This window comes from Sorex araneus, chromosome 5 (assembly GCF_027595985.1).
Source record: "Sorex araneus isolate mSorAra2 chromosome 5, mSorAra2.pri, whole genome shotgun sequence".
Classification (NCBI taxonomy): domain Eukaryota; kingdom Metazoa; phylum Chordata; class Mammalia; order Eulipotyphla; family Soricidae; genus Sorex; species Sorex araneus.
The window spans coordinates 114,631,532-114,656,891 of record NC_073306.1 but is presented as its reverse complement, the minus strand read 5'-3'; the positions used below and the strand labels follow the sequence as shown (position 1 = coordinate 114,656,891).

The 25,360-nt window shown below is 39.5% G+C and overlaps 2 protein-coding genes across 9 annotated transcripts in view; both read left to right on the top strand.

Annotated features, from left to right (window-relative positions):
• Positions 1 to 18,778, top strand: part of RAD21L1 (RAD21 cohesin complex component like 1) — a 32,105-nt gene extending 13,327 nt beyond the window's left edge. Inside the window, exons 7-13 of the mRNA XM_004612683.2 lie at positions 547 to 654; positions 1,836 to 2,062; positions 2,281 to 2,380; positions 5,525 to 5,649; positions 11,306 to 11,392; positions 14,532 to 14,606; positions 18,590 to 18,778. Coding sequence (XP_004612740.2) covers positions 547 to 654; positions 1,836 to 2,062; positions 2,281 to 2,380; positions 5,525 to 5,649; positions 11,306 to 11,392; positions 14,532 to 14,606; positions 18,590 to 18,778 — 911 coding nt within the window. The remainder of the gene's footprint in view (positions 1 to 546; positions 655 to 1,835; positions 2,063 to 2,280; positions 2,381 to 5,524; positions 5,650 to 11,305; positions 11,393 to 14,531; positions 14,607 to 18,589) is intronic.
• Positions 18,779 to 25,183: 6,405 nt separating this feature from the next.
• Positions 25,184 to 25,360, top strand: part of SNPH (syntaphilin) — a 46,113-nt gene continuing 45,936 nt past the window's right edge. For 7 of the 8 annotated variants that reach the window (XM_055138129.1, XM_055138125.1, XM_055138123.1 and 4 more), the window contains exon 1: positions 25,184 to 25,308. The gene's annotated coding sequence lies outside the window, so the exon portion shown is untranslated. The remainder of the gene's footprint in view (positions 25,309 to 25,360) is intronic. The other variant, XM_055138122.1, reaches the window with a different exon arrangement.

Below are 25,360 nucleotides of genomic sequence, written 5' to 3'. Positions count from 1 at the left end.
ACAGTGTAGACATTTAGAATATGAAAATAAATAAGCAATGCAAATGTAGCTATGGTTCTTTAATGGGTCAACTAATAAATTATTTAACAGAGTAAGTAAAAAGTTTAAGCACACATATGTAGTCAAATTTATATGAGGGGGGCTGGAGTGATAGCACAGCGGGTAGGGCTTTTGCCTTGCAAGCGGCCAACCCAGGTTCAAATCCCAGCATCCCATATGGTCCCCCGATCACTGCCAGGAGTGATTCCTGACTGCATGAGCCTGGAGTGACCCCTGTGCATTGCTGGGTGTGACCCAAAAAGCAAAAAAAAAAAATTTATATGAGTTATTTACTGTGGTAACTAAGCCTTATAAATCACATGTGCCAAAGACACAATGGTTGTCTGAGCCTCTTTATCTCATATGTTAAGTGCATAACTCTAATAATTTAGGTATGTCTCTAGTAGCAATGTAAGCCTTGAATTAATTTATATTTTACTTTAACTAGTTCTCTAGCTTATAATATAATCTTATAAAAATAAGTATTTTTATGTGAATATTGATTAGTAGAAACAGACCCAGAGAGCATATGTCTACCAGAAAATGAAGAAATAAATGCAATCACACTGTCAAATGAAGAGGAACGATTTTCCCTTGAACCAATTGATATTTCAGGTCAGAGTTTTTATTCTAATTTTAATTTTTAACATGCTTTAAGATACTATGATATATTTGAATGGTCCATGAAAATATGGGAGTAGTCAACCTAATACTAACATTTCCTTCTAACTATGTCTTATCTCAAATCTTTACCCATTTTGGGAAACCTAACCTTCCCTCTCTTTTCATCTTTGCTAAGGAAAAGCTTGACTTCCACTTTCTACCTGACAAAATTACTTTAATTACCCTTGAACCTAGCCACCTCAGCGTGGAGGGGTGGAGGTAGAAGGGAGGAATACACACTGGACATATACTAAGATACCAAGTGATATTTTAAAAAGTTATTCTGTATATATACATGTATGTATATATATATATATATATATATATTCTAAGGAACTTCAAAATTGAGTGACATGGATCCCGAGAGATAGTATAGAGGTCAAAACACTTGCCTTGGCAAGCAAACAGCTACATTTCAGTCCATGACACCATATTTGCTCCATTCTTAGGCACTGCCAGGAGTGATCTCTAAACAGAGTCAGAGCAAGCCCTGAGCATCACTGGGTGTGTCCCAAACTATTCTTCTTCCCAAATGAAATGATACATCTCTCAGTACGCTCTCTGCTCTATATTTCTTCAGTTGTCCACTAGAGTCCTTCCTAGGAGCTGAAGGAACAGTGCAGGAATTTAGAGCAGCTGCCTTGCAAATGTATAGTCACAAGTTCAAATCACAGCATCACACATGGGCCAGGGGTGATTTTGGTTTTTGTGCCTGGCAATTCTGCTGACTCTGTGATCCTTTCTGACTTTTAACACAGCCAGATATGTGTAAGCATAATGCCCCCCCAAAAAATATTCCTCTCAAGCACCTATGCACACTAAATAACACTTTACAAATGCCAGATATTTTCTACTCATACACTCTAGCCGAGCAAAAACCTTAGAAAGTATAATTTTCAGCAGAGTATGGTTATTTTTATCCCAGTGCAACCCAGTAGGTTGTTTTATTGTAGGTTTTATTGTATCAATGTTCTTAGCAATGCATTGTCTAACATACCATTTTACAAAGCAGTACAAGCAGTTACATCTGTGCTTATTTCTTTGTTGTTGAAATTTAATTTTTTAATTGAGATTCTGTGGTTTAATATGCTATTAATGATTTCTCTATATTGGTGGTTACTTCTTATATTTAGACATTGCTGAGAAAAAGAAAGGTAAAAAGAGGAAGTTGCTCATAGATCCAGTGAAGGAGATCAGTAGCAAAATTATGCATAAACAACTTAATTCCTTTACTGATACTCTCATGGTTTTGGAACTTGCACCTCCCACTAAAAGACTGATGATGTGGAAGAAGAAAGGAGGAGTAGAGACTCTTCTGTCAACGGCTGCGCAGGATTTGACTCATGCTGAACTGAAAATGGTAATGTTTTCCTTCTATTTATGGGTGTGATACTGGGTTATGAATAAATAAATATATATTTATAACCATATATACAATAGAATTTAAACTCTTTAAAAATATCCTTACTTTTGAATTAATTTACTAGATAGGTGTACATAAATTGTAGTTTGAAGTTTTAGCAAATGTGTTTGTCTTGTTGAATTGCTTTCCTTATATAAAAATGTGTATTTTTGCAGCTTTTTGCAAAATTTTTTCTGTCCTGTAACTTTAAACTTACAAGAAATTTGATACTGAAGGAATCAGTAATGGAAGAACCAGAAAATAAAACCATAAAAGGTGAGACATCCTAATGTTGTTGATGTTGAGGGAGGGCGCAAAAACAAAAAATTCATTTATACTATAAAATTAAGATGTAGCCCAGCAAGCTACCTAGAAAGAATATCTTGCCCGCATGCTGGAGCCTGGCAAGCTACCCGGTGGCGTATTTGATGTGCCCAAAACAGTAACAAGTCTCACAATGGAGATGTTACTGGTGCCCGCTCGAGCAAATTGATGAGCAACGGGATGACAGTGAAACAGTGATACAGTGATTTAACTCCTAATTTACAGATGGGCTAGAGTGATAGCGCAACAGGTAGGGCGTTTGCCTTGCATGCTACCAACCAAGGTTCAATTCCTTCACCCCTCTCGGAGAGCCTGGCAAGCTACCGAGAGTATCTCACCCGCACAACAGAGCCTGGCAAGCTACCCGTGGTGTATTCGATATGCCAAAAACAGTAACAACAAGTCTCACAATGGAGACGTTACCGGTGCCCAGTCAAGCAAATCGATGAGCAACGGGATGACAGTGATAACAGTGATACAGTGTATTTACAGATATAAATCTTCTTTCTAGAGGAATATTTAAACTTATGAAATAATTTTGTTAACTCTGTATTTGTAGATTAATTTTTGTTGAATGGACTGTAGACAAATTTTTTTAATTTTTATTTTTTTATTTTTTTAACTTTTTATTAAATCACCATGTGGAAAGTTACAAAGTTCTCAGGTTTATGTCTCAGTTATACAATATTCAAACACCCATCCCTTCACCAGTGCCCATAGTCCACCACCAAAAACCCCAGTATACCCCCCGCCCCCACCCCCTACCCCCTACTGTATAACTAATGAATTTCACTTCATTTGCTCTTTACCTTGATTACATTCCATATTTCAACACAAAACTCACTATAGTTGTTGGAGTTTCCACCCAAGAGAGACAGACCTACTATCAAGGAAGCATTTGATATTAGTTTTCCATTGCTGGGAATGAAGAGATATGGAGCCCCACTGCTACAAGTACATAACTATTCTTCTTCTTTTTTTTTTCCTTTTTCCTTTTCCCTTTTTTTTTTCACCCTCATCCCCCCATCCCGCGCCTCATAGTATGGTGTATGCCACGCCGCAATGGCCGGCGTGGGGCTTTTGCTTAGTTCACAGTCCAGAGAGGTGGCTGCTACATTAATAACCTTCAATATTTCAACAAAAACTTACTGTTATTATTTGGAGTTCCCCCCCCAAGTCAGACCTGTTCAAAAGGAACCGTTTCACATAGCTGACAATTATAGATGTTAAGTCGAGTGGACGCGGCAGCGTACCATACTATGAGGCGCGGGATGGGGGATGAGAGTGAAAAAAAAAAAGGGAAAAGGAAAAAGGAAAAAAAAAAAAGAAGAAGAATAGTTATGTACTTGTAGCAGTGGGGCTCCATATCTCTTCATTCCCAGCAATGGAAAACTAATTATCAAATGCTTCCTTGGTAGTAGGTCTGTCTCTCTTGGGTGGAAACTCCAACAACTATAGTGAGTTTTGTGTTGAATCCAAATTACGCGCGGTTTTGGATTTCTGTATAAAGTCCAGGGAAAATTCTACCAGAAATTGCATATCCCAGTTTGCAGTCCCAGTGCATTGTTATTAGAAGCTGCGCTGGATGCTCGAAAGTGTTAGGTCTCTGGAATCAAAGTCTTTAGGCGCAGAGGGTCCGTTTCCCTCTCAGCAGCTCCGAATTTTTCTGGGCCGAGGGCGTGCCAGTTACATCCCCTTCCCATGAGTCCCTGGGAGCCCCAAGTGTAGAAATCGAATACCTCTGGGTTAGGATTCTCAAAGATGGCACCTGCCATGCGGTTGCTACCTCTGCTGTTTTGCCGCCGCCGTTTTCCATGCAGGAAGACAGGGTGGGGAGGAAAAAACTCCACCCCCGGGCAGCACAGGGCTGAAGCTGTAGACAAATTATTTTATCTATACTATGTAGACAATTTTTAAACTCACTCTTTCCTACCTTTCAGACCCTCATATGTCCTGCTGATAAACTTTTAATAGATGTTTTTTGTATCTAGTAGAATAATGTTTTACTTTAAAATCACAGGGACCAAAAAAAAAAAAAAGGGGGGCTGGAGTGATAGCACAGCGGGTAGGGCGTTTGCCTTGCACGCGGCCGACCCGGGTTCGATTCCCAGCATCCCATATGGTCCTCTGAGCACCGCCAGGGGAGATTCCTGAGTGCAGAGCCAGGAGTAACCCTGTGCATTGCCAGGTGTGACCCAAAAAGCAAAAAAAAAAATTAAATAAATAAATAAATAAATAAAATCACAGGGACCAGAGCAATAGTATAGCAGGTAGGGTAGTTGCCTTGCACATGACCAACCGGGTGCAATGTCTGGCATCCCATATGGTCCCTGAGCACTGCCAGGAGTAATTCCTGACTATAAACCCAGGAACAAGTCCTGAGCATCCCAGGGTGTGACCAAAAAAACAAAACAGAACAAAAATAACAGCAGGCTGGGAATATACTCAATGGGATAGAGTGCATGATTTTCATGCAGGAGCCCCAGGTTTGATCCAGCACCTCATGGTTCCCTATGTACCACTGGGAAAAAACCCTGAGCATGGCGAGCTGTGGCCTCATAACTAAAAATAAAATAATAATAAAATAATTAGTATTTAAAAATCACCTATTTGTAAGATTAACTTTAAGTAATCACTGCAATTAACTTAAAACAGATACTTTCATTTCTCTAAGTAAATATGAATTATTAATAATTGCTCCTTGTTATGACCATTATAAAGTAATGTAAAAACAAATTTTGTGGAAGTGTACTTTACTTCCTGATCACTCTTTCTGAAAGCATCAGCATGCTAGACAAATATACCCAGAAAAGCTTGAGTTACCTATGTTTGTTATGAGAGCAGATTAATTTGTTGGAGTGAGTGTGAAAGAGATTAAATGATCTCCACCATCTATGGTGAAGTGTATATGTGATAAAGAGGCAGGGGAAAGGAAAGGGAAAAAATATGTGACATTTCGGGAATTACAGGAAGGGTCCTGTGTAGTTTGTTTAAGTTGTTGGTGTTTTATTTCAGAAGTGTGTTGTTGTTGTTGTAACAAACATATTCCAGTTTAAGTCTGAAAGATGCTTTGGTGAATTTTCCTTAATAATTCAGAGACCTCCATGACAGAAGAGCCAAGTTACCAACCAGAGTCCAGTCAAACCAAAGTTTGGAAGGAAGTGATTGATGGATCTATTGGTGGGTCTTATGACGATACAAGTAGAAATAATAACTCTGAGGTAAGTTAACCAGAGCAAATACATTACAATATTATTGCTTTTCTGAGAGATGTAGTAAAGAAGCATAGAGATTTGGATATATATATATTGGAATCTATATATATATATATATATATTGCTTTTTGTGTCACACCCGGCGATGTACAGGGATTACTCCTGGCTCTGAACTCAGGAATTACTCCCGGTGGTGCTTGGGGGACCATATGGGATGCTAGGAATTGAACCCGGGTCAGCCACGTGCAAGGCAAATGCCCTAACTGCTGTACTATCGCTCCAGCCCCTGGGTATATCTTTTTGCTTGTTTGTGGTTTTTTTTTCCAGCCACAACTAGGCTGTGCTCAGATTTGCTCCTAGTCCTGTGCTCAGGAATCATTCTGGGTGATGCTTGCGAGGTCATATGTGATGACAGGGTGAAACCCTTGATTATTGTACTATCTCTCTGGCCCCTATATATTTCCTTATACTCATAGTTTATATTCATTCTATTTTTTTCTAGAATTTCTTTAGTAATTAGCAATATTAAAGTGCAAATCATTTTCTAAAAAATTTTGTTCTGGGGCTGGAGCGATAGCACAGTGGGTAGGGCGTTTGCCTTGCAAAGAAGCCTTGCAGAGGCTGACCCGGATTCGATTCCCAGCATCCCATATGGTCCCCTGAGCACCACCAGGGGTAATTCCTGAGTGCAGAGCCAGGAGTAACCCCTGTGTATCTCCTGGTGTGATCCAAAAAGCAAAAAAAAAAAAAATTGTTCTAGTTTGAGTAATAGGTTCACAGTAGTGTTCAAGTTTATGGTACTGATGCTGCACACCACCACTGAAATGCCCAAAATGTTCCACCCCATCCTTGTGCTATCTCTGGTCCAAACTTTCTTCCCTCCATTCATCCCATTATTTGCTGATTGATTGTTATGGTTTTAGTGTTGTGATTATACTATTACCTTTCTTGACCACTTCCCATGTGTTCCAGACCCTCCACCTATGTTACTGTGTTTCTTCTAGTCAATCTAGTTGTTAGCTTTGCCCCATCCCTAGCAGTCTCAGGTCAACAATACAGTGTTTAAGTATTATTAACAATTAGTATTGTCCATGCTCTTGACTTGTTTCTCCACATACCACAGGTAAGTCAGATCATCCTGTATTTGTCTTTCTGCCTCAGGCTCATTTCACTCAGCCTGATACTGTACAATTCCATCCAAGTTGTCATGAATTTGAACTGCATGACTTAATTTTTTTTCTTGTAGTTGCATAGTATTCCATTATGTATCTATTATACAATGTCTTTATTTGTTCATCTGCTGATGGAAATTTGGACTGCTATAATATCCTAGATACAACAATGAATATTGGTATGCATATATCTTTTTGAATTATGTAAAACATTATTTCCATCTGCTGAATAGTATTTTCTAGGAATTTAAGTTAGTAAATCATAAGATAAGTAGTTTTATAATGAAATGATATTTTGATAGGTACATTAAATAAATAATTATAATTGAGTCTGGTTGAGTCTGTAATTGAGGCAGAGAGTCTCTTGCCTGCGCTCCTGGCTGTCTTTCCCCGGGGCCCCTCAGAGGGGATGGGCTCCAGCTTCCCTCCCCACCCCGAGCAGAGCTCCCGGCGGCCGAAGACTTCCAGAACCTAGCCACAGCCATGCTCAAGGCCCCTCTCCACACGTTCGGACGAGTCTCACCCATGAAAGTACCAGCAGAGGAACCCAGGTGTGGAACCCGGGGCTGATACCTCCAAGGCTGCTCAGATCGGGACTGAGCCTGCTCCGCCCAGATTTCCCATTTCCCAGTAGCTAGATGTTCACACCCAGGGACTGCCCCCAGCGCCATATAATCCCATCTACGGCCAGCATCCAGAGACTTAAAAGCAAGCTCCCGGAACTTATATCTTATACCCTACTTCTCCTCTGGGAGAATCTGGCAAACTACTGGGAGTTTCCTGCCCACATGGGAGAGCCTCGCAAGGTCCACATGGTGTATTCATATGCCAAAACCAGTAACAAGCTGGGTCTCATTCTCCTGACCCTGAAAAAGCCTCCAATGCAGCGTCATTGGGAAGACGAGTAAAGAGAGGCTTCTAAAGTCCCGGGGCTGGGACGAATGGAGATGTTACTGAGACCACTCGAGAAATTCGACGATCAATGGGATGATGATGATGATGAGGAGGAGGAGGAGGAGGAGGAGGAGGAGGAGAAGGAGGAGGAGGAGGAGGAGTCTGGTTATAAGCTGAGAGTTTTGCTAGGTCTCATATTCAATGTTATAGAATGTTCTTTTAGAACTCTAAAATATGGGTCTTTTGTGATTATGCATTTGTCCGCTTGCTTCTAAGAATAATTTTAGATTCAAAACATGTCCTAGTCTTTTATTTTCTTTTTAAAAAATATTTTGAAAAAAATTGTTTTTCAATTTTGTAGTTTTTGTTTTTTCCCATTTGAAATGTCTTAGACTTGTTGTATTATAAAACATAGTTGAAAAATAAAAGGACTTTTTAAGTAGAGGCTGGGATCGGGAGTTTGGGAGGGAAAATGGGGACATTGGTGGTGGGAAATGTACACTGTGAAGGGACAGGTGTTGGAACATTATATGACTGATACCCAATCATATACAATTTTGTAATTGTATCTCACTGTGATGTAACTTAAAAAATAAATAAAAATTCTTATCTTAAAAGTTAAAAATAAAATACTTTTTCAAGCCCCAAGAGATAGTAGAGTGGATAAGGCTAACCTAGGTTCAATTTCTGGCACCACATATGGTCTCCCAAACATTGCCAGGAGTGATCCTTGTGCACAAAAGCAGGAGTAAGCCCTGAGCACTGCTGAGTATAGCACAAACACAAAAATACATTTTTAAAATCTTAGATATTTTTTCAATTGACACTTTGTCAATTTTGCAAATGTAAGTATTGTAGCAACACCAGAGAAGTATTTGTGTGGGACTAGAGAGATAGTACAGCAGGTATGGCACTTGCCTTGCACACAGCTGACCTGGCTTTGATACTCTGCATCCCATATGGTCCCCTGAAAAACCATCAGGAGTTATTTCTGAGTGCAAAGTTAGGAATAAACCCTGAGCATCGCTGGGTATTATTGAAGACCAAAATCAGACCAAAAACAAGCAAACATATATGTGTTTGTGTTTTTTACTCTGTTCCATCATCACTATATTTTGATAGTCACCCAGGAAATTCAAAGTTAATCCATAGTGAAACCAAATGCTCTTGGCAGGAAAGACAATTTCATAATTAACTAAATCAGAATAGCACATCGGGTAGGGTGTTTCGCCTTGCACACAGCCGACCCGGGTTGATTTCTCCGCCCCTCTTGGAGAGCCTGGCAACCTACCGAGAGTATCTCGTCCGCACAGCAGAGCCTGGGAAACTAGCCATGGCGTATTCAATATGCCAAAAACAGTAACAGCAAGTCTCACAGTGGAGACGTTACTGGTGCCCGCTCAAGCAAATCGATGAGCAACAGGTTGACAGGGACAGTGACAAGTATTTTACAATACACCAGATACTGAGATAACTGGGTTTCAAATACTATGCTCTTCTTTATTTGGGCATGGGCATGTCTTGTGATATAGCTATTGAAAATTATCATTAGGCAAGTTTGTTTAATTTACTATTTTTAGCATATTAAGAAATAGGTTTACCCAAGTGCTTGAAGTGAAGAAAAGTGATGAATACACCATTTATTTTTCATCTTTCACTACTTAATCCTAAATTTATGCTTTAAATTTTAATTCCCTTCATATTATAAAATCTGTGAACAGATATAAAACATAGTCAGAAATCAGAGCACAATTGAAGGAACAGGAAAATGTTGATTCTAATTAATCACTTTCACATCTTTTTAACAGAAGTTTTACATAATTTAACTGCAAATTAAGTTTTATGTAATCATATTAAAGGATAAAATGAGGGCCAGAGAAATAGTACAGTGGATACGGTGTGTGCCTTGCATGCAGCTGACCCGGTTAAATCCCCAGCACAAATGGTCTCCCAAAACCTATCAGGAGTGATTCTAGAGCACAGAGCCAGGATTAAGTTCTGAGCATTGCCAGGTGTGGCCCCAATTTTTTTAATTGAATCACTTTGACATACACAGTTACAAAGTTGTTCACAATTGGGTGTGTTATACAATATTCCAACACCCATCCCTTCACCAGTGCACATTTCCCAACACCAAGTGTCCCCAATTTCCCTCCCACCAGCCCCTTTCCCCCACACCCCCTACAGCCTGCCTCTATGTGGGCACTTCTCTGTCTCTGTCTCTGTCTCTGTCTCTCTGTCTCTCTCTGTCTCTCTCTCTCTCTCTCTCTCTCTCTCTCTCTCTCTCTCTCTCTCTCTCTCTCTCTCTCTCTCCTTCCAATACAGGTACTAAAAGGTTATCACATATATGCCTTTGCCTACTCTTAGCACTCAGTTCTTGTTCAGAGTGATCATTTCCAATCCAGCTATCATTGTCATAGTGGTCTCTTCTCTATCCTAACTCCCCCTACCCACCCCCAACTTGTGGCAAGCTTCCAGCCATGGACCAGTTCTTTAAAAAAGGATAAAAGTGCAGCTCTGGCCAAGGATAGTTCCTGAGAACCAACAGATATGAACCAAAATCGTCACCCCCAAATAAAATATAATGCAACGCCTTATATGCACTGCGAGTTTTTTTTTAAAAAAAAACTAAAATGGAAAACATTAACTATTTTTTAACTTAACACATCTGAATAACACAGATGGAAGCTGGGAAGTGAAGTTTGGCAAGAGTTTAAAGATGGAAAAGGGGCCAATGGATTCCATAGCACTATACTGTAGCACTGTCGTCCCGTAGTTCATCAATTTGCGCGAGCGGGCACCAATAACATCTCCATTGTGAGACTTGTTGTTACTTAATGTCTTTGGCATATCAAATATGTCATGGGTAGCTTGCGAGGCTCTGCTATGCAGGCAGAATACTCTTGGTAGCTTGCTGGGCTTTCTGAGATTGATGGAGGAATCGAACCTGGGTCAGCCGCGTGGAAGGCAAACGCCCTACCCGCTGTGCTATCGCTCCAGTAATTTAAAAAGGAAGATAATGGGAATAGGGAAGTCCTGGTTTCCTCTTCCTTATGTTCCCCTTCCCCCACACACACACATCTTAATATTTTCATTCCCCTTCCAGAAGATAGTTTTTTCTCCCTTTCCCACAGTGGCAGCTTCAGCAGTGCTGATTGCATCCTGTCATGACCTTAGGTAGGGATATTTATATCCCTTTCCTCTTTCTCACTCTCCCTGCTTACATATCTTCCTCTTCTACCTCTACTGGCATGAGGATAGAAGTAGAGGACTAATATCTAACAAAATTTATCAAAAGAAAGTTTTCAGCATAGTAGCAGAAAACTTTTGAGTGAGGGTCTGCAGTGGTGAAGGAAACAGGAGGGGGAAAGATGGGCAGCAAGTTTACAATTTCTCATTTGTAGGAGGCATTTGGAAGATAGGCATGAATAAGTGGGCGAAGAACTATCTGGTATTCTTCAGAAATAATGTTTTGAGAATGAGGCTGAATTTTAGAAATTAATATTATTATGATTATGTCACTTAACAAAATATGATTGTTTTTGTAATAACTATAATTACTTTGCTGACTTATCTTTTTGCCTAATTTACTTTAGCAGGATATTGTTGAAATGATTTGTTCAGCTGCTGTGGAATCAAATTCTACCCCCACACAAGAAACTGAAAATCACCAAGTTGAGATGGTAAATATATATTAGAGTGTTAATGTTTTTTAAAAATTGATTATATAATATTTAACTCTTATCTAAAAAATTAGGGTTTTTTGGCTTTTAATGTCTAGATTTATGATTTAGAGATGTGTTTGATTAGTTCACAAAAACATATGTAGAATTGCTTTGACCTTCCCCCCACTATTTTGCTTTTTCTTGTTTTTTATTTTGTTTTGTTTTGTGATCACACCCAGCTACACTCAGGGGTTACTCCTGGTTCTGCGGTCAGAAATTACTCCTGGCAGTGCTCGGGGGACCATATGGGATGCTGGGATTGGAACCTGGATCAGCCACATGAAAAGCTAACACCCTACCCACTGTACTATCACTCCAGTACCTTTTCCCTTTATGTTGACACTTCCAATAATTTTACAGGAAGGTGCAAGATTTTTATGTTCATCAAAGGTAAGCACTGGTTTAAAATGTTAAGAATTGTTGGGGCTGGAGACATAGAACAGCAGGTAAGTCGTTTGCCTTGCATGTGGTCAAGCTGGGTTTAATTCCAGCATTCCAGATGGTCTTCCAAGCACTGCCAGGAATGACTCCTGAACGCAGAGGAAGGCATAACCCCTAATCATCATGGGGTTTGGCCAAAAACAAAAAACAAAATCAAAAATATGATAATAAATGTATCTAAAATGTTGAGAATTGCTATTTCAAATTCTTCTATCATCTTCAAAAAAACAGAGTTATACTGGGGATGACCTATGACATTTGAAATTTAATTTACAAAAGTATAAGAATTTTTTCCAAGCTACTTTTATGGCTCAAGACCAGATCTGTCAAAACTTTCAGAGATCAGAAAAAATAAAATTATCTGCTAAAAAAGCTAAAGTTCATGGCAAAGCCAGAAGTAATATCTGACTATCTGACACAATACATATCACTGCCTTATTTTTTTAGTCTTTGTCCTATAGTCCTGATGGCATTTTTTAAGGGTTTAGTGAATTTTAAAAATTTATTTTAGTAAATAAAATAACTAGCACTTGTCCTGCATGTCAGACCACAGACTAGCAGTTATAAAGGCAGTAACCCAGTGGTTTTTAGCTGTTCTACACATGCAGAGCCAACACCAGACAGCAGACTGGTTGAATAATTTTGCATTTGATTATCTTTTCATATGTAGAAATAGACTCAATTCTCTGGATTATCAGGAGCTGAATAAATACCTGAACTTTTTACCTGAAACATCCAAAGAGCTGAGCCAAAAATAGGTTTCGCCTCTTTTTTCTTTTCTGTAGATACGGATTATCTTCACACATAATCAAGTAAATCACAACATGGCACAAGTTCAGCTATTCTCACATTCCACAGGGCTTTTCATACAATAGAGTTAGCTGGATGGTGTCTAGATAGATTAAGTGGACAGGATTCAGCAAAGTATATACACTGTTTCTTCACAGTCTTTTCTGTGAAGGGTTAGCTGTGAAATACAGGTAAAACTGCAGTCTTATAAGTTTAACATAGTGGATCATTGCTTTTTACATGTGAAAAATAGCATTTGTATATTTAACAATAAAATCACTGTCATCACTGTCATCCTATTGCTCATCGATTTGCTTGAGTGGGCACCAGTAACGTCTCCATTGTGAGACTTGCTACTGTTTTTGGCATATCGAATACACCATGGTAGCTTGCCAGGCTCTCCAAGAGGGATGGAGGAATTGAACCCAGGTCGACTACATGCAAGGCAAACGCCCTACCCACTGTGCTATCACTCCAGCCCAACAACAACAATAAAATAAATATTAATAACTGGGTGAACTCCTTTATCCCAGGATAGACAATATAAAAAAGGATACAACATATGTAGGACTAGGAAGTTGGGATAGTTGGTGAGAAGAGAGAATCATGATGAGAAGAGAGAATCATGAGACCTTGAACCTGAAGAAAACATTCTAGAGCTTTCTGAATTCAACTTGGAGTTCATAAAACTAAAAGCTGCTTTTTTTTTTTTGGCTTTTTGGGTCACACCCGGCAATGCGCAGGGGTTGCTCCTGGCTCTGCACTCAGGAATTATTCCTGGCATTGCTCAGGGTTCCATATGGGATGCCAGGGATCGAACCCAGGTTGGCCACGTGCAAGGCAAACTCCCTCCTTGCTGTACTACTGCTCTAGGCCCAAAACTATAAGCTTTTTAAAGAAGTATCTGGAGCCCAAAACTATGCATGAAGGCTTGAGAGTGGACTTAAGAATGACAGAGATGCTGACAGGCTATATGGTCAGAATGAGCCTAGGGAAATTTATAAAGTAGGTCAGACTTATGCCACTTTCCCTCCCCCAACTCTTTGTAGACTTGCTCTTTTATCAAACTCATCGCACCTTCCTGTGCCCAGTTTCTGTTCTTAGCTAATGAGGTGTTACATGGTAAAGGCTTAGACTCACAGTGAGTTCCTGTGAAGAGAGTTCAACTTTAAAATTTTTAAATATTGAGATTTTTAAGTAACAAAGTTGTGGACAAGGCTCCTGGGAAATCTGAAAGATTTCTCACTAAATGGTATAAAACTACTACATGTCAGTTTTTGTAATAGCTTCTGTATCACCGGGTAAGTTCACAGGCCAGTTTTTCTATAGTTTTATGTTTACTCATGTCAGTTGAATTCAAATTGACCAGAGCTTGGATGGTGCTAGCAAAAAAAGCTGACTCTACTTTTTGAAATGATGGGGGATATATTACCCATAGAATCTCTTACTCTGAACAATTTTTTAGAAATGACCCAGAAAGTATGGACATAATCCATACTCTGTATTTGTATATTATTTTTACTCTCTCTTTTATCAGATTGTCAATTCCTCAATTTGCAGGACCTAGTGTTATAGTTGTGCCTCTTGTAGCAGTTAACACAATGCTTAGAAACTTTTGGAACCAGAGCGATTTTACAGCAGGTAGGGTATTCATTTGCCTTGTGCATGGCTGACCAGGGTTCAATCCCTGTCATCCCATTTGGACCCCTAGCACCACCAGGAGTAATTTCTCACTGCACAGCCAGGAGTAGCCTCCAATCATCACTGAGTGTGACAAAACTAAACAAAAAAAAACAAACAAACAAAAGAAGGAAATAGTAAACTTTTAGCAAAATTGACCTAAACCTTTTATTAACCCTTCAAACAGGAGCCATTGGAAAATGAGCAAAACATGGAAGAGAGATGGAATCGAAGAATACTTTATATGTTAAATAAATTGCGGGTAAGCTAGGGTTTGATACCTATACCTGTACCTGTATTTTAAAATAAATAAAATATTAACCTTAATATTCTAGATATTGCTAAAAATTAAGCTGTTCTAATTTCAGCCAAATTCTATAAAGTGAGATGCTAGGTGAGGTCTAGCATATATAAAGCATGTATTCCAGCATCTTAAGCTATCTCCATGACCCTCAACTAATTTTTTCAAAACAAACTGAAATCTTAGCTTTGTAACATCTCTCCCTATCTCCAGTATATTTATTTATTTATTCATTTATTTATTTATTTTGGCTTTTTGGGTCACACCCGGCGATGCACAGAGGTTACTCCTGGTTTTGCACTCAGGAATTACTCCTGGCGGTGCTCAGTGGACCATACGAGATGCTGGGAATTGAACCCCGGTCAGGTTGGTCTCGTGCAAGGCAAATGCCCTACCCACTGTACTATTACTCCAGCCCCCCCCCCTTTCTTTTAAGAAGTTCTATTGGATCACCATGAGTTACAGTTACAAACTTGTATAGTAAAACAATGCTCGAGCACCCATCCCTCCACCAGTTCACCGTTTTCCAACATCATTGTTCCCAGTGTCCCACCCTCTACCCCCACCCCACCCCACTCCCTGCTTCTGTGGCAGGTACAAGCAAGTACAATCCTTCTTCCTCTCTAATTTAGGGCATTATGATTTTCAATACAGATACTAAGAGGTCATCGTGTTTGGTCAGCACACATCTCCTATCCTGGGCGATCCCTCCAATCATCATTTACTTAGTGGTTCTTTCTCTGTTCCAACTGCCTTTCCCCCAGCATGTGGGGCCACACCATGGTGTGATCCTCCTGGCCCTTATCTCTACTGTCCTTATGTGTTAGTCTCATATTATGCTACTTTATATTCCACAAATAAGTGCCACCGTTCTGGGTCTATCCTTCTCTTTCTGACTCATTTCACTTAGCATGATACTCTCCATATCCATCCATTTATACACAAATTTCATGATTTCATCTCTTCTAACAGCCGCATAGTATTCCATTGTGTAGACGTGCCAGAGTTTCTCTCCAGTATATTTTTAGCATAGTACTCATTATTTACAATATAGATGTCTGTTTGATTATGACAGAGCCAAAATATTAATGACCTTAAAAGATAAAAGTTTACTTTTCTTGCAGCAGGGAGACAGCTTAGGTGGTAGAACACATATCTAATAGGTGATCATGACACTGTTTGTCTACAGGTCTGGTGACCCTCTGTGATGACCTGCATGGCCTTTAATCAACACTATCCATGCACCAAAGACCACATAGGGTGAGCTCTGCCAGGAGTGACCCCAATTTTTTTAAATATTAATTTTTCTTAAAAGAAAAAATACAATCTTGCATGGCAGCACAGCTGCCCACAAAGCTCAGCTACATGTAGGCATGTTCACAAAGTTGACAGTGACACGGGTTTCCTATGTTGCAGTTTCATTATTCTCAGGTCTCAGAAATTATGTGTATGGTTTCTCACACTTTATTGATCAGTATTTAGTCACATTACCACATTTACCTTGGAAATGTGGCCCTAATCTGGCAATCTTGGGCCCAGCTAACTATTTTATTGTTATGAAAGAGAACGAGTATTAAGGGACCAGTAACCATTGCTATAAAGACGGTGAACTTTTGTAGTGCAAGTTTCAAATTTATGGAGTTTTCTGAAGGGTTGGGAATGTTAGTTATTACCACCTTGTCCCATTGATTTAGTGTCTATATACCCATCCTCGATCCTTACTCCAAAATCTCAGACAATATAATAAAATTTGTTTTAGTATGATCAAAAGTAATTGATTCATTAATTGATTATGAATCAATAATTGATTCATTGTCTGCCTGCCTGCCTTCTTCCTTTCTTCCTTCTTTTTCCTGAAGGAATTCCTCCCAGACTTCATCATTGCTCTGTTTTTTGTTTTGTTTTGTTTTGTGTTTTTTATAATGTAGAAGTACTACTATGTATTCAGCCATTGATTAAGCTGATTGAATTGGGCATGAACTCCACATTACTTTTTTAAATTCTGAATCCTAATTTTATTTTATTATTATTTTTCCCCCTGTTTTTTTTTTGATTCATCATCAGATAGTTACAAAACTTTCATGTTTGAGTTTTGGTCATACAATCATCAAACACCCATCCCTTCACCAGTGCACATTTCTCACCACCAAAATCCCTGTATATCCCCCCACACCCCGTTCCAACCCTTCCCCTGCCTGTGTGGCAGACAATTTCCCCCAACTCTCTTTCTACTTTGGTTACATTTGATATTTCAACAGCAGTCTTACCACTACTCAAACCTGCGGAAAAGCCAATGCTAGATGATTTGTTTTGTATTGCTTGTTACGGATAGGATATAATGTCAGGAAATTCTGGGAGCTTTAGTTTACAGTCTCTGGGTCTTGGCCGTTGATGACATTACATGGCGCCAGGGGCAGTTTGTGGGTATGACTGCCAAGCTACTGGAAAACTGGGGACCTGGGGAGAGGAGGCCCAGTCCCAATCAGAGCAGGCTTGGAGATTTCAGCCACAGGTTCCCACATACCTGGGTTTTCTTGCCGGTTCACTCTCTGGTGAGGTTCATCCCCTCTTGGGTAAGGCTTGTGTGTGGAGAGTGACCCATTGCTCTGTTCTCTGTTTTAATATGAACTAGTTGCCTTCTATGTTTGTTCCAATTTTTGTCTTGGGAAAGGAAATGACAATGACAAGGAAATTCCTTTGTTTCTTTCCTATATGCATTACTCTATTTCTTGGTTATTTGATCTGTCATTATTTTGATTTTTCTTTTGTTTTGTTTTTGGTCACACCCAGTGGTGCCCAGGGCTTACTCACAGCTCTGTGCTCAGGGTTCACTCCTATAGATCATATGCTTGATAGACCATATGTGTGGCTGGGGATTGAACCTGGGTCAGCTGCATGTAAGGCAAGTGCCCTGTCCCCTGTACTATCTCTCTGGCCCTTCTAGATTTTTTTAAATGATTTTTGAAATTGAAAATCAGTCCCAAGGTAAAAGAAACCAGCCAATACACATCTTGTCTCTTCAGAAGGAATAAATGACTTGGCATGTTACTTCTTAAAGGTTGCTGACATTGGGTCACTCCTTTGGTTGAAATAAAGGACAACAAAGTTTAGCTTAATTTGTTAAATGTTATTGGCTATATATGGTATTTCTAAAAATGCTTTACAACTATGCAAGGAATGTAGTACTCATGGGGATACTGGCCTATATTCATCATAAGATTTCTAACTAAAAACATATACTTCTATTTTTGGAATCTAAGTCAAAGTATTAATCTTTATTCTAGAAGTTATCTTAATCCATAATTAAATACTTAATTATACCTCAGTTTTTTTCTAGCACATTCACAAGTGCCCTCTGATGAATCTAGCATCGTTTAAATCTGATCATAGAAATGGGGACAGGTGTTAAAACTAAATTAAATTGAATTATATCTTCTATTTGTGTCAGTTATACTGTACTCATGATCCCCTGCCACTGAGATGTACATGTATACCTCTACATTTACCAGTAGGATTGATTTTATTTACTCGCACCCTGCTGTACCTTTAAGAAAAAGAAGCTGATCATCCTCATTATATTTGAAACCTCCCCAAATCCTGAAGTCTTCCTCACCTCCAGGTTAAACTAATTACACTTTCCACAGGAGCCACTTACATACATAATGATTTTGGGAGCATAAGATCCAACATTCACATGACATATTAGGAATTTTCAAAATACTTTACGTCCTTTTGTATGCATTTTCTCAATGAACCAAGCCCATACTCAACTACCTACTGTGCTTTTAGAGTACTGATGGATGAGTCATTGACTTTGCCTCATTAAGGATTTTATACTCACTTATCAAGAATATCAATATTTTTTGTTCATTGTGTATCCACAGCCTGGTTTTCTTTTCATAATTGTATTTCATTCCTTTTCTCTTTTCTAATTATTTCCCCAGGAAGCCAACAAGATGGGAAAGGAATACTTTAGTCTAATGATGCTCTGTAAAAATGGTGACCGAAAACAAGCAGCAGCCAAATTTTATAGCTTCCTTGCCCTGAAAAAGCAGAAGGCAATTGAACTGAGCCAGAGTGCTCCCTACGAAGATATCATAGCTACAGTGGGACCAATGTTCCATGAAATGTGAAGAAATTCACAAAATGCAGATTTATGCTGTCACTGAAATCTCAGTATAGATTGTTCAGTCTACTGAAGAAGCTGCCTAGAAGCAACGGAAGGTCTGATTCTTTTCATAGATAGGCCAACTCCTACTTCCTCTGTAAATTCAAAATAATCATAGACAGACCTGGAAACCTAAATGCTCACAGAAATACCTATAGACAGCTAAATAGTTCAAAAAAACTAGCTGACATGAGTATATAGAATTTACCATTTCCTTGACTTAAATGTTGTGCTTAGTATACATATTTTAAACAGCATTTGCCTTCAAGAAATATTTAAGAATCTAAAAATTAATTAATTTTTATTGAGGTACTATAGTTTATAAACTATTGAAGTCATTGTTGATACAGTCTCAGAGATACACCACCAATCTTTCCATCAGTGTTTCAAATTTATATTGGATTACTCACTTATATTTTATCAAATTGAATTAAAATTTTCTTATTGTCCCATAAATAACAGTGAATTGATTCTAATATATATCATCCTTGGTTTGACATAGTCCCTGATTTTTAATCTAATGTCTTAATTGAGTAGTTGTAAAATTCATCTTTATTTTAAATGACCTGAATGGCTTTGCATCTATTTACAAGGCCACTTCACATTTTTGTCACTCAATTAATGTAGTCATAATATATGTGTAAGCAAAACAAATTTTGCTTTTATGTTAAAAATTAACAGATACTTACTCTGCATGTTGTCTGTGAATACAAGAGCTAGCATAATAAATGTTCTTTTACTTGGTCTTTGCTGAGCATTTTAGATACTAAAACTATTGTTTGGGGGGTTACTGAGAGATAGTATATCGGCTAAGTCACTTTCTTGCATGCAGCTGACCTTGATTTCATCCCCAGCACCACATATGGTCACCTTAGTCCCTTTAGGAATGATCTCTGAGCACAGAGCCAGGAGTAAGCCCTGAACATCAGTGGGTGTGGCCAAAAAACAAAACCCGAAACAAACAAAAAACTATTGTTTTCTTTCTTAACAGACTTAAAGTTTGAATTAGAAAATTTTCATATAATGCTCTGTGAGCCCTCTCCTGTACTGCATTGTGTATGCTTTATAAAATATAAAGCCTAGAATACTCTAAAATACTGTTATATCTGGAATTATGCTACAAACTACAATTAAAGTGGTTTCTTTGATATATTAACTATGCTACTAAAATGCCAAAATTACCTTTTAAATTATTTTATTCTTAAAATTAACATGCAGGAAAAGTTAAATTTTTTATTTTGGTGCACAGTTCTACAAATTTGAAGCATTCCTGGAGCCACCACAATAAAGATACCAACAATAGCTTTACCCTCAGTCAAGCTGCCTGTGCTCTCCTTCTGTAGCCACACATTTCCCACAGTATAAGTCCTGGCAACCTCTTTTCTACTATGACTGCAGTCTTGTCATTTGGGGGGATATCCCGTAGTGAAATCAGATAGTCTATAATATTTTTAAGCTGCCTTCTTTCACTCTGTATAATGCCTTTAAGATTTGTCCAAGTTATTGTACGTACCCATGAGTTCCACTCACTGTTCCTATTTATTGCTCAGTAAGAGACTGTCATCTGAATATACCATAGTTTATTTATCCATTTACCCACTGAGGAACATTTATTTCTATTTTTAACAACTGTAAATAGGGTTGCTATATAAATTCGTGCACAGTTGTGTGTGTGTGTTTAAGTTAAATATCTAGAATTGGAATTACTGGGTGCCTGGTAACTGCATGCTTAATTTTTTTAAATTATGGGTAGTGAGATAGCTGCGCGGTGCATATGCTTTGCATCAGGGAGGCCCTTAGTTTAATGCCAGCACTCCATCCTCCTGCCCCAGTGACCCCAGAACCTCTGAGCAGGAGCATCACTAATCATTGACTAAGCACTGATGTGTCGGTGCCACTCTGCTGGGGCTAAGTATTACTGGAGGTGACTTGGGGCCCCCAGCACTGCTGGAGAGGTCCCAATTGTTTTAAATTACCAATTTTTTCCAGAATGACTTTTGCACTGTCACTAGCAGTATATGAGAGTTCCAGTGATATTTTTGATACCTGTATATTCATATGCAGTTGGAATAAATAATGCACATATTCTGAATATCTTTTGGCCAATATCTCCCACTATTAATATCTTACCTGATTCACTTTCTTAATAGTTCACCAGTTACACAAGCACTCATTCGTATGTTTTAAGTCCTATGTAATCTTATCATATGTAACACTTCAAGAGATCACTTCAAGAAACAGAACAGTTCCCTCTTATATGACATTTATGTTGCCCTTTTTGAGTAAAAGCCACCTCCCTCACTGGTCTTTCCCCTAGCACTGCCTTCAATATTTTCCATATTACTATCATTTTCATTAATATAATTTACGTTTATGTGTTAACCTTGGATCATATGACTTTACTAAAATACACAAATTCATTATAGGAATTTATTTGTTTGACTGTAGTAATTTCCTTGGGATTTTCAACACATACAATCATGTAATGTACAACTTGGGCCAGTTTTCTTCTTTGCAAGCTATTTCCATGCAGAGGAGACATGTCACTCTATTACCACCATGCATGATATCAGCTATAGCTAGTTTTATATGTGTATGTATCTGTATAGGTAATTTTTGTCAAGTTGCGAATGTTCCTTTCTAGTCCTCATATTTTAAGATTGATATTTATATTTCATTATTCATGAATGGATATTTAATTTTTGTTAAATGCTTTTTCTGAATCAATTGACTGAAATAAGTTTTTCTTCTTTTGATTGCTAATATGATGAATCACACTGGTCAGTTAAAAAAATTTAACCAACCTTGCATTTCCAGAATAAATGCTACTCAGTCATGGTATATTGTTCCTCCAATATAATTGATTTAATTTTCTAATATAGTTTTAACAGCTCTCTTGGAGATATACCTCATAAAATTTACTGTTTCTACGTGTTCAATTCATGGTTTTTAGAATCTTCACAGCATTACACAACCATCACCCTTTTCTAATTTTAGAAAAATTTTATCACCTTAAAAGAAAGCTTGTACTCACCCATAAGGAGAGACAGCACAAAGAGGAATGCCCTGCCACAGAGGTGGGGTCGGGTGGGGGGGATGGGGCTAGAGTGGTGGGATGGATACCGGGATCATGGGTGGTAGAGAATGGGCACTGGGTACTCGATCACTGTATGACTGAAACTTAAGCACAAAAGTTTGTAAGTCTGTAACTGTACCCCATGGTGATTCAAAAAAATAAAATAAAATATTTTTAAATATTAAAAATAAATAAATACAAATATTCTAAAAATTAAAAATAAAATAAAATATTCAAAAAATAAAAATGAAAATTTTAAAAAGCTTGTACTCATCAATTCACTTCCCATTCCTTTCCTCCTTCCAACCACTTATTTACATTTAGTCTCTAATGTTTGAAGGCCTTTTATGTTTGGCTTTCTTCACTTAGTATAATGTTCCCAAGGTATATTGATATGGCCAACATTTATGCTCCCTTCCTTTTAAATGCCAGATTAATATCCCATTACATGAGAATGCCACATTTGGTTATCCACTCCTCAATTGATAGATATGTAAATTGTTTCACTTTGAGGATAATAATGCTTCAGTGAACATTAAGGTATATATTCTGTGGATTATACAGCTAGAAGTGGAAGGGCTGAACAGAGAATCCAGTTTTTTTGCTCTCCCCTTCTTTTCCTCGAGACTAAATGGAAAAAAATATGAGGAAAGTGATGAACATTTTAGATTGTCATTATTCTTCCAATGCCCTGCCATCTTAATACTTCAAAGAAAAACATTTTTGGTTTCAGGCATCTGAGATTCTCGCCCTTGTTTTTTTTTAGGAGCCCAAATACGGGTCATGTTTTAAAATCCTGGTAACTCCTGATTTAGGCCCCCAGAGTTATGGGCAGTAATCTATTACAAAGGGGCTAAATATATAAGTGGAGCAAAGAAATCTCTTCAACCAATAGTGTTAGGAAAACTGGATAGTCACGTGTAAATAAATGAAATTAGTACCTTACCAGACACCATTCATAAAAGTAAACTCAAATTGGATTAAAAATTAGATCAGACATCATAAAATACATTGAAGAAAACAGTAGAACTCTCCAAGAAATTGACTGCAGGAGTCTTTAACAAGATTACCAGTGGCAAAAACAACTGTTTTGACTGTCACTGTCACTGTCATCCTGTTTCTCATCAATTTGCTTGAGGGGGCACCAATAACGTCTCCATTATGAGACTTGTTGTTACTGTTTTTGGCATATTGAATATGCCATGGGTAGCTTGCCAGGCTCTGCCGTGCAGGTGAGATACTCTCGGTAGCTTGCCGGGCTTTCAGAGAGGGGCAGAGGAATCAAACCTGAGTCGGCTGCATGCAAGGCGAATGCCTTACTTGCTGCGCTATCGCTCCTCTCCCAAACAACAAAAACAAAATTAAACAAATGGGTCTACATCAAATTAAAAAGCTTCTGCATAGCGAAAGAATCTCAAGCTCTAATAAAAAGACACCCTACTGAATGGGAGAAAATATTTGCACACATACATCAGATAAACAGTTGATATCTGAAATCTATAAAGCACTCACAAAACTCAGCAACAACAAATCCAACAACCCCACTTACAAATGGGGTGTGGAGATGAACAGACACTTTCAAAGAGGACATACAGATGACTAACAGGCATTTGAAAAAGTTCTCATTGTCACTCATGATTAGGAAAATGCAAATGAAAACAGCAATAAGATCTATCTCATGTCTGTTAGAATGGCACATATCAAAAAGTCTGGAGACAGTGTTAGTAAGGCTGTGGTGAGAAAGAAACTCTTATCCACTGTTGGTGGGAATGTCATGTGGTTCTGCCTCTATGGAAAGCAATAAGGAAATCTCTCAAAAAAAAGATAGGAATAGAACTGCCATATAAGACATTGATACCACTTCTTGGTGTGTATCCCCCAAACGCAAAAACATTTATTCAAAAGAATGTATGCCACCTATGTTCATCACTGCATTTAGTAAATAGTTAAGATAGGAAAACAATCCAAATGCCCAACTACAGATGAATGGATCAAGAAGTGGTATATATACACAACGAAATACTATTGAGCTGCAAAAAGCAACAAATTGTGCAATTTCTAGCAAGATGAATGGAACTAGAGAATTTCATGCTAAGTTAGAAAGAAAGGGATAGATACATAAAGATCTCTCATATGTGGAACTTAGAGATACACAGCAAAGTAGCAACCAAGGGCTAGCAAAATAGGAGAATTGATTCACGCAACCAAATTGGTGGGGGGAGGGATATTGGGATTATTGAGAGGACAGAGATAGGTACACCAGTGATGGGTGTAATGTTGGAATTATGTGCCTGAGAAATCATAATTAACAGTATTGCAAACCACAGAATCTTAATTTTAAATTTTTTAATAAAATTAAAATTTCTGGTATTGTTAAGGCACTTGCCTTGCACATTGTCCACTCCCGATTTGTTCCCAGGCATCGTGTAGGGTGAGCACCACCAGGAGTGATCCCTGAGCACACAGGCAGGAGTAAATCCTGAGCACATCCTGGTAGGGCCCCAGCCTCCAAGTCCTGATAGATGGCCAGAGAGAGATAGGATAGAGGTAAGGTGCTTACCTCGCACGCACCCTGCCATTCCAACTGGTCCCAGGGCACCTTATATGGTTCCACAAGAACCTCCAAGGCTGACCCCTGGGAACACAGCCAAGGAGAAAGCCCAGAGCACAGTCAAATGTTCAATCCCGGGCACTTGCCCCGCCCCACTGACCCCGGCCCGCCCGGAGTGAGCCCCGAGCGCAAGGCCAGGAGTAAGCCCTGATGCACACAGGGGCCGAGTGTGGCCCCCAAACCAAAATAAATAATAATTTTTTAAAAATCCAAGTGAAGCTGGTACCATCACCCCGAGTTACAAAGGAGAAAGCTGGAGCCTCGAAAGGTAAGAGACCGTGAGACCGGAGCGATAGTACAGCGGGGAGGGCGTTGCCTTGCACCCGGGTTCCATCCTCAGCATCCCATAGGGTCCCCCAGCACCGCCAGGGGTGATTCCTGAGTGCGGAGCCAGGAGTGCGCCCTGGGCATCTCCGGATGTGACCCACAACGAGAAGAAAAGAAGAAAGGCAAGAGGCGGGCCCAGGATGCCCCCTCCTGTCGTGGAGCCCCCGCTCCCCGCCACGCCCTGCCGCGCGCCCGCCGCGCTGCGAGTCGGGGCCCCCGCGCGTGGGTGCGAGAGGCCCCCGCCAGCGCCCCCTGGAGCCGGGTGCCAACTATCTCTTTAAGAAGCAAAGTGAGGCCGGGCCGCTTACGCAGCTGCCCGCGAGCCGCCGACTGGCTGCGCCCCGGCCCCCCGTCAGCCCGCGCCCCGCCCTCCCGGCAGCCCCAGCCCGGGCGCGCACCCCGCGAGCCGCCTGCAGCAGCGCCTCGGGAGCGCTGCTCGGCGGCCCCGGCAGGGCGGCCCGAGCCATGGACGCGGCCGCAGGTGATGCCCCGGAGCCGGGCCCCGCCGCGCCCCGGCGCCCCGCGCGGGGAGG